At 54.8% G+C, this 12,071-nt stretch overlaps 1 protein-coding gene across 4 annotated transcripts in view; it reads right to left on the minus strand.

Moving 5' to 3' along the window:
- MAP3K14 (mitogen-activated protein kinase kinase kinase 14) overlaps window positions 1-12,071 on the minus strand; it is a 42,884-nt gene that overhangs the window by 13,561 nt on the left and 17,252 nt on the right. For 3 of the 4 annotated variants that reach the window (XM_027625041.2, XM_027625040.2, XM_027625039.2), the window contains 5 exons: window positions 6,295-6,570; window positions 5,126-5,195; window positions 3,134-3,344; window positions 2,388-3,005; window positions 1,297-1,434 (listed from right to left, as the gene is read on the minus strand). In XM_027625041.2, coding sequence (XP_027480842.1) covers window positions 1,297-1,434; window positions 2,388-3,005; window positions 3,134-3,344; window positions 5,126-5,195; window positions 6,295-6,550 — 1,293 coding nt within the window. In that variant the 5' untranslated portion in view covers window positions 6,551-6,570. Of the gene's footprint in view, window positions 1-1,296; window positions 1,435-2,387; window positions 3,006-3,133; window positions 3,345-5,125; window positions 5,196-6,294; window positions 6,595-12,071 lie in introns of all 4 variants that reach the window. The other variant, XM_027625042.2, reaches the window with a different exon arrangement.

Raw genomic sequence — 12,071 nt, forward strand, 5'->3', positions numbered from 1 at the left:
TTTACCTTGTTGCCTGGGACTCCGAGAACCTCAGCAGGGCAACAGCTGAGCAGCCCAGTGACTAAGCTCTCCCCAGCACTGGGCATGGGTTTCCAGGACACTTCACACTCTCACTCTCCTCCCAGCCACCCCTCAGGAGGGACAGCTGAGCCTTCTCTGATGGCCTGCGGGGGGACCTGCGGCTAAGGAGGTTAGGCACGAAGCCTTGGCCTCCAGCGGAGGAGAATGAGCCACGCGGGCAAGAGCTCAGCATTGCCAGCACGGGCTCAGGCCAGGGGCAGGCGGCGGGGGTGGAGCCTGCTTGTTTGACATAGTCTGTCTGAAGTTTGGGGTAATACCTACGGATAGTCCCCTCTCGGCCTGTCACCTGGTGGCCCAAACTCTCAGACTTGAGCATCCCAGGCCACATACGAGCCAAGGAAGCCAGGTGATTCACGTCCGATGTGTGTCCTCACCGCTGAGAGCCACAACTCTGCATGGGGCCCGAGCTGGCTATTTGGCCCTCTTTCCTTTTGGGGATCAGAGTGTCCCTGACAAAACCCTCTTGAAAACAAGATCCATCACTGAACTAGCTTATTTCCCTTCATCGTGGGCCAAGAACGTGGCCCATGGAAATGTGTCTCATTTCTGCCTCCTGTGGCCCTGGGCACTATAGCTCCGAGGCTGAGTTTGGGCGGGGAACAAGGTGGCTTCCAGTCAAGGTGAGCTGGGAGTGTCTCCAGCCGAACTCTGGAGACAGACAAGCCTGGGTCTCTTGCTGTAAGTCGCATTTCCTCATAATGTCCACTTCCCAGGATCTCTTATTCCTGCCAACAGGAGGCAGAACCTGCACCTAACTCAGATCTGACTCCTCAGGGCCCAGCCTCATCCAAGAGGCACCTGTTAGGTACAGGCTACTGTTCCGGTTATTACCTTCTGGCCCAGGTGTGAGCACTCCCACTGTATGGGGTTTAGGGGTTTTAGCTCAACATGATGAGCCAACTGCCTTCCAGGTTTGGACTTGCCCCTAAGGCCCTGGCATCAGGAGTGACCCAGGACGCGTGCACACTTGCACACTCCGACATACACGCATACCAAATGCAGCTCCCAGGCTGGGACATGTGACTGACACTGCTCCCTTCTGGTTCCAGCTGACCCCAGGGTGCCCAGCGACAGCCAGGCTCCGTTAACAAGTCAGACCCACGGCTGCCCTGGGATTGCCCTTGAAAGAAAGCAGAGGGAATACACCAGGGACACCTGCCTGGCTTCCCTCTGCAGCCCCCAGAGCCTGGGCATACCTCTTCCTTTTTGGCGTACCTTTTTGACGGCACACTGGAAGCCAGTCTGCTTGTCCTCCATCCTGTGCACCTCCCCGAAGGAGCCTCTGCCCAGACAGGGCTGGTGCGTGGCCCAGTGGACCTCCTCTCGGTACTCATAATCCACCGGCTTGAGTTTCTGGGGTTGGCAGGAGAGAGGCCCGTTTCAGTGGCCAGGGCAGCAGAGGGACAAAAGGTTACCGTGAGGAAGGCGCTCTGGGTGGCAGTCTTTGTCCGCCTGCTCGGGTGGAGCCCTTATCACCAAAGACCCCAGCGGGTCTGAGGCAGGGCTCTGGAGGGGCAGGACCAGAGCGGGTTACAGGAATAAGTGAAGGCAAAGGAGAGCTTCGCGGGTGGCCCAAGTCTAGTTGATCCTTGTGATGAAAGATCCTTCTCCCCGGGCTTTGTGGTTGTGGGACAGAAACGGAACTGTCAACAACCTTGACAATGAAAAAATACAGCTCAGGAGCTATAAGGTAAAAGAAAGGGAAGGGACTGCAGAGAGGGGTAGGGGGCAAGGGATCGTGTCCAAGATGGATGGAATAAGCCCCAGAACCTTAAGTCTGGTGAAATGACTTAAGAGTCACAAAGCTCTCCAGTAGAGAACTGGGGTGGGGGGAAGAAGGCAGGGCAGGGGGTAGCGCGGATGGGCAAAATCCTGGTCTTTCACAGCGGGGGTGGGGAGTGGGCATCTGTGGTTGATACTGCCAATTCCTGTTTCTCAGAATACGCATCATTCATCACACACACATGCACAACAGCCATAAGCAATAATGAGCTAACCAACCAGAAGAACTCAAAAATAGAAGTCTCTAAAGAGCCTGAAGAGTGACCTGGAGGCGGAGTGGGGGGTACTGCCTCTCGCCAAAGCTACGCACTTTCCTACTCTCTGACGGGTTCTCATGCACACGAGTGACTTCCATAAAGAGCGAAGACCACCGCCCCCAAGGGCAGAAGTGGAGAGTGGGTGTGGCAGGTTTCCAGTGATGCTGCCCAACCCCCCCCCCCTCAGCAGGTCCCACCTGACTGCCAGCTGCCGATCTCGGCCCCAGAGTGGGTGGCACCTGTGCAGGTGTGTGGGGGCTCGCTTACCTCCGTAAGTAGGACCCCCTCGCTGTCCTCAGTCTCGGGGCTGGGCTTTCGGGGCTTCGAACCCCCTGCCGACCAGGTCTTGGCCAGGCTGGCCAGGCTGTGGGCCTGGCCGGAGCTCACGCTGCCCTGCAGGGCGTGTACCAGGTACTCCTCCACAGAAAACTTCTCCCGTGGGCCACGGGATGGGCAGCCGGGCTCCAGGTGGGGGCCAGGCACCGGCTTCTGACTGTCCACGCAGGCCAGTTTGCTCAGGTAAGGGCCAGCCAGGGGCTGCTGGCTCTCTATGCCAGTCAGTTTGTCTAGGAAGAAGGACTCTAAAGGGTGAGGTTTCCAGGGCTGGAGAGGATGGAATGGGAAGGGATGGGGCAGCCTGCTGTAAGGGAAGGGGTGCACGGGCTGGGGCAGGGGGCCGAGGGCCTGCGGGTGGTGGAGTTTCCACACATGATTTAGACATTGCAAGGGGCTGATCAGTTTGTGGAGTTCCGAGCGAGGCAGGGCCGGCCGCAGGTCCTCCTCGAGTTTCTTGAAACACAGTCGGCCAAGGCCTGGCTCCTTTGGAGGCTTGGTGAACTGGAGGGCATTTCTAACATACGTGGGGCCTAGTGGAGATTCATCCTCCTGTGCGGGAGAACGCCAGGTGTTAGGACCCGGGCCCAGGGCCAAGGCCCCGGCAGCATCCTGAAGGCCCAGGCAGCATCCCGACGGCCCCAGGAGCCTGGGGTCTGGGCTGTGGTGGTGACTCTTACCTGCACGGGGACTGTGCAGCTCTCCTGCTCTGGGGTCCTGGGGAGGGGTTTGGCCAAGGCCACTCCGGCCTGCGCCAGGGACTTCGAGCTCTTCTTCTTGCGCTTCTTCTGGGCTTTGCTGCGGCGCTTCCCTTTCCAACACACACGGGCCATTTTGCCCTCTGTTGCGTGGGCCACATTGTTGGGGATCTGATCAAGGCTCTCGGACTGGCTGTTGAAAGGGACAGATCCGCAGGTTGAGTGTGAGGCAGTGGGGCAGCGGGGGGACGGCTCAGGAACTGCGGTTAGAGTCGTAGAGACCCCCGAGGTCAGATCCTAGCTTGGTGAGTGCTTGTGTAAACGTGGGAAAGGTCCTCAACCCCAAGGAACCTCAGTTGTCTCATTTATAAAATGGGCGTAGGACTTCCTGCCATGCAGACGAAGGTGGGGTTTAAAGGAAACCGCTCATTTCAAAAGCCTACCTCAGTGCCTGATCCCAAAGCAAGCTTCCGACAGACAGCGGTTATTACTACCATGATGGGGCGCACGCTGTTCTTTAGGGGGGGATGGGCAGATGCAAGATTCCCACACTGCTCTCCAGGGTGGGCTGTCCCTGGAGAGGTCCCCGGGTGCGGGGGGGGCATATGACTCGGAGGGCCACACTCCGCAGCGGGCACTCTCAGCTCTGACAAGAGTCTGTTTCTGTTGCCTCTGGATGAGGGACAGTTGAGTCTGGGCACCTCCACCCCCACTGGTTCCTGGAGATCCCTGGTTTCCGGGAATGTAAGTTGCTGCATAAACACAGACGCCATTGGGGCGCCTGGGTGGCTCAGTTGGTTAAGCACCTGCCTTCGGCTCAGGTCACGATCCCGGGGTGGGGGCGGGGGGGGGTCCCTGCTCAGTGGGGAGTCTGCTTCTCCCTCTGCCCCCACGCCCCCCCTCATGCTTGTGCCCTCTCTCTCCGAAATAAAAAAATAATATCTTTAAAAAACAAATAAACAAAAAGTCTCGGCTGATGCCTGGTACCAGGGAGCCTTCCATTGTCCGCCAGCCTAGAGGCTCACTACCACTGTGGATCCAAGCTGGCTCTTGGTGTTATGGCACCGGCCACAGAAGAGTGTCTGAAAAAGCCACTGCCAAATAGCTGTGCAGCAGACCACAGCCTCAGCTGCCCCCCAGTGGCCTCACCTTCTTCTCCCCAACAAAGGAAGCAGATTCACAGCAGTCCTAGGGGCTGCTAAAGGCCTATGGGCTTCTCTCAGGCAGCTGAAAGAAATGGGCCCTGAGAAACCCCCTACCCTGGGCCCTGGGGGCAGCGTAAGGCATGTGATCTGACCCAGCATTTCTTGGTTCAAGGGCAGCAGCCCTCCCCCAGCCTTTTTCATCACTAGCACTTTGCAAATCCCAATGATAAAAAAGTCAGCCTGTTGGTAGAGGAGGGAACTGTCTCCAGGTTCAACTTGCAGTTAGCCAAAAAATCATCTTTGGGGATGGGGAGCCTGGGAGCAGACCGAGCCTCACTCTGGCTTCCTTTCCGTGGGGCCACCCAGCTGCGAATCTGTCTGTCGGTCCCCTCCGGTGTCCAAACCCTCATCCCTCCTTGGGCGTGTCTCGCAGGAGAAAAGACACCAGCGGGTTTCTCCCACAGTTACAGCGGCCCCTCGGCACCTGCGTTCCCGGTCACGCACCACTGGGAAAGTGACTCCTGTTCCCAGCACCCTCCCTACTGATGGGAAACGAGAGGGGAGCAGCAAGGACTCTGAGGAGAATAAAAATAAAATGTCAAGCTGACGGGACCCAGAGGCAGTCATCCACACTCCGTGAAAAGCTTTTGAAAAGCTTCTTTGGCTGACAGAGCAGTTCAGCCAGGAAAACCTGGGCGGGTTCCAAGAGCTGAACCACAGGTGCTGGAGGAGGGAGCCAGGGGTCACTGGGGAGCGGCCGGGGCAAGCAGCCAGGGGAGGGAGGACTCGGTTTCAGGTCCCTGGGACCCACGCGAGCTGGCCTCCTTACCTGTAGTGTTTGGACCCAGCAATGAAGATCCGCTCTGAAAAGGTGGGGCTGAACTCTTGGCTGTTTTCACCTTGTGAGTAAAGGAAAAGAGGTTGGACGAGCGGAAAGGAGGAGAGGAAGAACAAGACCTGGGCACTGAGGACAGAGACATCTTAGAGACACCCTCTCGGGCCGCTGCCCCCTCACCCCACCCTCCCGCTCAACAAGAGCAGAGGGCAATGCCAACAACGGGGGCAGAAGGGTGCCCACCTCCCTTCACTAACGTGACTAGGTGACGTCATAGAACACACCCAAAGCAGCGGCCGGCACATAGTAACAGCTCAATAAACACCAGCTGTCGTGTACTTCTACGTGACTGTGTATGCGCCTACTAGGACCATCATGTCACCCACTGTTTTACTTTGTATTCTCTCATCTCTCCTCAAAAGCCAGCCAGAGGGAGTGGAAGACAGGGGAAGGATGTGTACATGTCGGAAATGCCACCTGTCTCCCCAGGCTGTATCCCAAGAAATCTTAGAGGGTAGGGGGTACAGAGGAGGACTTCTGGCCTCAGCCAGGCACCCAGGAGTTTCTCAGGCTCTGGTGGCAGCCACCATGCCGAGTCATTTGGAAGTATCGTGAGTGCAAGCAGAGAGGACCAGACAGGCCTCACCCTGCATTGGCCTATGTCCCCTTGACTGGCCCAGCAGGCCAAAGAGCAGGTGTTCATTCTCTGGGGTGGAGCCACCTCAACGTAGAAGGTGGGGAAGGGCCTAGAGGCCCCAGAGGGGCTTTCCAAGAGACCTGGCCTTTCCTGTCTGGGGCCTCTCCAGAGATGCTCAGGCTGCCCAAGGTCACAGCACAAGCTGATGGCCTGCTTGACGATCCTGCCAAGAGCCCCAGGACCTGTGAAGCCTCCCAGCTCTCCTCTCCTGCTCCGCTCATGATAGACAAAAGCCTCTACACACCACTCCTCCCTTCTGTGTTCCAGCCCCCGGCACGGTGACAGCTCCCACTTCAACTCATTCTTGGCTTACCGCCCCCCCCCCCAGTTGTGTCTTGTGAAAATCTCCGATCGCGGTCAACTCTGACCTTCCTCCCCCGTGCCCTGCCACACTGGCACGAGGACTGTGCCCACCTGCAGGCCCGCCCGCCTGCCCTCTGTCACCAGCCCCGGTCTGGGCCCTTACATTCGGCCTGGGCAATGATGGAGATGGCGGCCAGTCCTCCCTCGGAGCCTTCCTTGGCGGTGCCTTTGGTGATCACGTCGTTCAGGATGTCCCACTTTCCGCAGAACACGGGGCTCTTCTCCACAGCCTCGAGCTTGTTGACGGGGCCTTGCTTCTTCCCCATTGCCTGTGTCTTCTCCTTGGCTTTGGCGAGCTCCTTCTGCTGCCCGGCTGCCGAACCAGGGGCGCCTGGGCAGGCCATTTCCATCACTGCCATCTCCCAGGCTCACACTCACCCTGAGGGACCAGACGCAGAACAGGCTGGGTTAGAGGAGAAAAGTGGGGGTGAGGCTTTTGACCTCTTTCTGCCTCATATATTTATCTTCCAAACACCCCAATGGCAAAGGAGTCATCCCTTCTTGTTCCATGTGGCATGAACCTTCACCCTGGCTCCTGCTAGCGCACCCCCACAAGCAGACTCCTTCCATTCTGCCCAGCGAGGAGGATTCCAGCCCACTCCTCCAGCATGGCCAGGGCGCAAACATCTGGGTTTGTCCTTTCTTGCTTTTATAAATAATGGCCGAATCGCCTTCTGGTTTTTTTTTTTTTTTTTTTAATGCTGAATTTTGCTCTCCCAGAACGTGGTGGTAGATTCCATACTCCAAAACCACCAGTCACCTCACTGACTCTGCACAAACCTTGCCTTCTCAGAGGACATGTCTACACTGGCCACAGTGGCTTTTCTCCAAATGGGGAAAATCAAATTTTTGTTCCCTAGCAGGAGGTAGATACATATATGTGTGCATGCATAGATTTACGTGTGGATATATACATTACACGCGCACGCGCGCGCACACACACACACACACACACACACACACACACACACACACAACATTTTACAAAGTCTACAAATCAGCATGCAAATGGCAGCGCCAGCACTTGGCTCTTTTCCCAGGACGCATCTGTCTGTGGCCTTCCAGAAGGAACTGACATGCTTCTTTCTGTAATGTCCGTACTCATTGCTGAAAACCTCTCCTAGGTATCAGTTTTCTTTCAGGCAACATTAGTAGTGGAATATTTGTATTAGCGCCCCCAACACCGATCTATACCTCTAGGACTCCCAAGATAAAGCGCAGGGCTTCGTGTCTCGCTGGGTTCTATCTCCAGCAGTCCTGTGCGTTCCCCGGAAGCCCCAAGGGAGAGTGAGCCCAGTGTTGAGACAATCTTGTGCAAACAGCACGTAGACTAGAACTGTCATGAAAGTGATCTGCACTGATCTGGGATAGCGACCCTATGGGAACCTTTTGAAAGACTGGGCCTGTGAGCTCCCAAAGCGCAGGTCCCTCCAAGTCGGGACTTGCTTTCCACCGAGCCTGAGAAGGCACCGCATTCAGACTTTTTTTTTTTTTTAAGATTTTATTTATTTATTTAAGAGAGAGAATGAGATAGAGCATGAGAGGGGGAAGGGTCAGAGGGTGAAGCAGACTCCCCACTGAGCAGGGAGCTTGACGCGGGACTCGATCCCGGGACTCCAGGATCATGACTTGAGCCGAAGGCAGTCGCTTAACCAACTGAGCCACCCAGGCGCCCCAGACAGGTTTTTAGTAAGTGCTCCCTGCTGGCAAGCTGGTCTAAAGCTGCAGTCTGCCCTGGTGGCAGTCCACTCATCCTGGAACACAGTTCCATTCGCTCTTGGGGCAGAAAGGCGGGCCATGTGAAGGCAAACCTCTCCACCGCTGGTCTTTTGTCCTGTGAGGCTAGAAGCTGACCTGGGATGGTGGGGGCCTGGGCATCTCTAGGCTGAAGCTCTCTTCCTACCGAGTCGGCCTCACTGCAACAGCCACGAAGCACGGAACCAGCTCGACTCAGGACGGGGTGGGGGGAGGGTGAGATGGGCTTGTTGGTCACTACAAATTTGATCCTTCCATTTCTGCCTTCAAGGGTCTGCTGACTCCGAACTCAGAGCGGCTCCAGCTTTCAGTTCAGATGCCTGGGCTTGGCCCTGAATGCCGGACGCTGGGGAGGGGCACGGGTGGCCTCATTGTTACCTGTTGACCTTGAAAAGTCTAAGGGGTGTTCTGACTTCCAAGTGCCCACCTGTCTCAGCCTCCTATTTTTTTTTAAGATTTATTTATTTATTTGAGAGAGAGAGAGAGAGAGGTGGAGGGGCACAGGGAGAGAGAGAATCCTCAAGCAGACTCCCCGCTGAGCACGGAACCAGACATGGGGCTTGATCCCAGGACCCTGAGATCAGGACCCAAGCTGAAATCAAGACTTGGCTGCGTAACCAACTGCGCCACCCAGGTGCCCTGTCTCAGCCTCTTTGCCAGAGGAAAAGGGGTCTTAAAAACAAACTGCAAGCCCTAGGAACCTAACACTATTAAAGATGCGCCAAAAGGGACGTCAGTAGTGCTTTAATCTCATTTTCATTTGAAGAAACTGATGCTAATTAGGCGGAGACTTGCCCAAGGTCACCCAGCCTTGTGTGGCACCACAGGCCCAGGACCTAGAACCCCTAGCTCCAGGCTGTGCCACCCCCTCCCCGAGTCTCCTGGGCTCCAGGCAAACACAAGGGGGAAACTCATGGCCCTGTTTGGTCAGAAGGTTCCTGAGGGTGGGGGTGGTGCCCTGAGCGTACAGCACAGTGGGGCACAGAGGAGATGATCGATGCTGGCTGAATGGGGGTATCAGAGGGTGACCTTCAGAGACAGGATGATCCCGAGCACCAGGGATGAAGAGAAAGTCCCATCTGGAGTGAGAGAAATGAGGCCAAGGTTGTTGCAAGGGCACCCAGCTGTTTGAGATCTAGCTGTGCTTCGGTTCACAGGGCCGGTCTCTGTCGGACATGGCTCATCCTGAGCTACAGCCCTCCAGAGAGGCTGGGGGGCTGCCCCTCGCCCCCAGGAGCCATCCTGTTGCCTTGGTAGTGAGCTGGGCCACTGGCCAGGGGTCCTGATCCCCCCTCCAGGAGCATGCCGGACTCCCCCGTGCCAGGGAAGCTGAGTCTGAGGCAGCAGGGCTAAGGGCCCCCTCTGCAGTTCTCTGATGACTCATCCAATAGCCTGGCAGGCAGAGAGAGGAACAAGCAGCCCGTTGAGAGGTTAACCCAGAAGTTGGCAGCTGAACCTGTGAAGGGCACGGGAAAACAGGCTGACCCTCACCTCCCAGGGGCACAAAATCACAGCCTGGGAGCTGTACAGCTTCTCCGGTGCCACATGACCATGACTCAGACCCTCACTGATAGCCTCCAAGTTCAAGAAGCTATTCTCAGGATACTCTGGCCTGAGAGTAGCTCTCCTACACATTCACACATGTTTGCTCCCTCTCTCCTTCCCCACTTCTACAAGGGTTCTGGCCTACAAAAAACAGGGCTCTGCATTAAGCCTGGGACTGCTGGCCAGGTGGCCTTCCTAGCCCTGAGCTTTGCCCCTGGCTTGCTGCCTCAGACCACTGCCCTGCAGCTTTGCCCCTTCTTCCTCCTGTAGCTTGTGGGGAGTGAAGACTGAGCCTATTAGGTCTCTGCCTTTGAAGGCAAGTCAAAATCCTGATCCATTACTCAGTCTGGACGCTCTCCCCAGCTCCACTCTGGCCTCAAATGTATGCTGCTCCTCTCTCACTGTCAGAGCCGAAGATGTGGGCACGGGTAATAGCCAAACCCGCTGAGCTCACCTACAAGGCCACAGAAACCAGAGGGGAAAGAAAAGGTGTGTTATTTTTTCAGTATTCTTTTAGGGCCTGGTGCCCGTGCACTGCTTGTCTGTCTTCTATGGGGCCTCGATGACCACCGCCCCCGGAGAAGTCTGGTGGTCGCCGTGACTGGGACGGCACCAGAGCAACCCTTGGGCGTATCTGTAGGACATGCCTGTTGTGGGCAAGGCTCCTGGGCCCTGAGACAAACTTGGCTCCCTCACCAGCTAGTAAAACTCTTCTGTCCAAGTTGGGGAATTCTTTTTTTTTTTTTTTTTTTTTTTTAAGTAGGCTCCATGCCCAGTGTGGAGCCCAATGTGGGGCTTGAATTCACAACCCTGAGATCAAGACCTGAGCCAAGGTCAAGAGTCAGATGCTTAACTGACTGAGCTACCCAGGCGCCCCCAAATTAGGGAGTTCTTAATGTGGGTTCAAGGATAGCCTCAGGATGGTCTGTGAGCCACAGAAACCATATACAATTTGTATTTTTACAGGGAAGAGCTCCACAGCTTCCATCATATTTTCCAAGGGTCTGACATTCCCCAGAAGGTTGCTGTAGTCTCTTTAGAAGATCAAGGCCATGATTCTGACACCGCTCTTTCATGACAAAGAAGAGCTCAATAATGTAGCAGTTTTCTACCTGACTGCAAGTTAGAATAACCAGATGAGTTCTAAAATGCACTTGCCCTAGACCTACTGAAACACTTGCGGGCATTAGGCCCAGAATCTGTATTTTTGACAAATTCTCTGGGTGATTCTGATGCCAAGGGGTCAGAGACTACCATCTGACCCCTGGTCTATACTGTAAGGCTGTCCTGTCCAATATGGCACCACTAGCCACATGTGGCTATTTACATTTAAGTCAATTAAAATTAAATAAAATTTAAAAATCAGTCCCTCAGTTACACTAGTTACCATATTGGACAGTGCAGATACAGAATGTTTCCATCACTGCAGGAAGTTCAATCAGACAGTTCTTGTTTACAACTATGATAGCAATGTTTTCTCTGACAGCAAAATCTCTGCTCCTAGGATTCTGCGACAGGACTGGAATCTAGGCTAAATGAATTGCCGATTAACTGGAAGGTACAAAAATATGTTTTATTTTGATCTTCAGTGATGATTACCTTCACATTTCAGTTCCCTTTTTTAGTAAGTGCAGTAAAAACACCAGACTAGGAACCAGAAGAGAGGGGTTCTAGCCTTGGCAACTTTTTAAAAAAAAGCCAGTGGGACCATTTTTGTCAAATGAACTCATAGCTCAACGCCCAGTATATAAAAGAGCTGGAAGCACGCAAATGATATGGAACTCATATGAGAAACAGCTGTTCTGCTAGAGAAGGTGGGCAGGGGCCTCATGCGCTCAACTTCCCTTCATCCACCAAGGATTTCTGTGGAATCCTACGTCTTCTCTTCTGAGGAAGAGAGCTTGAAAACCAGTGGCCTAGGAAATCTTGTGAGGTTCCTTCTAGTTCCCCAAGTGTAACTGATCTGTCAGGATCATCTGAGGGCAGGATGACCAATTCAGAATGATCACTGTCGATATTCACTAAGCACCTACCATTTATTGACCTCATTTGCAGATGTGAAGACTGAGGCTCTGACAAGGCCTGGGGCCTGCCAGACCAGCAACACAGTTACAGGTTGCAGAGGTGGGGCTGGACCCACGCGACTGTCCCCAAGACTGTCTCCAAGCCCGCATGCTCAAGCTCGAGCAGGCCACTGAGATTCTTCTCTCAGCTGCTTCTGACTTGTGGGGGCCAAATGAGGCAGTTGGTCGGCCTGGTCCGCAGAAGATGCTGAATGAAAGCTCATTCTCTTGCCCTTCACCTGCCTCACGAATGCCATCACCAAGACAATGGGACTTCTCGGTGTTAGCACGACAGAGACAAGGTGTTCAGCTGTAGCGAAGGCATTTAACATGCTGAGCCTCAGGTCTCTGCATACAAAAGGCAAATAAAAATCTGTTTTACAGGGTCATCCTGGAAATGTCCACTGAGGGACCAGGGCAGACCAGGGCAAATCCCTCTCATGACTATTTCATCTGGAAGTAAAAACTTGTCCTCCTCTGAATGCCCAGAGGGGACAAATAGCAGAAGTAGAATGAC

Source organism: Zalophus californianus, chromosome 16 (genome assembly GCF_009762305.2).
Source record: "Zalophus californianus isolate mZalCal1 chromosome 16, mZalCal1.pri.v2, whole genome shotgun sequence".
Taxonomy (NCBI): domain Eukaryota; kingdom Metazoa; phylum Chordata; class Mammalia; order Carnivora; family Otariidae; genus Zalophus; species Zalophus californianus.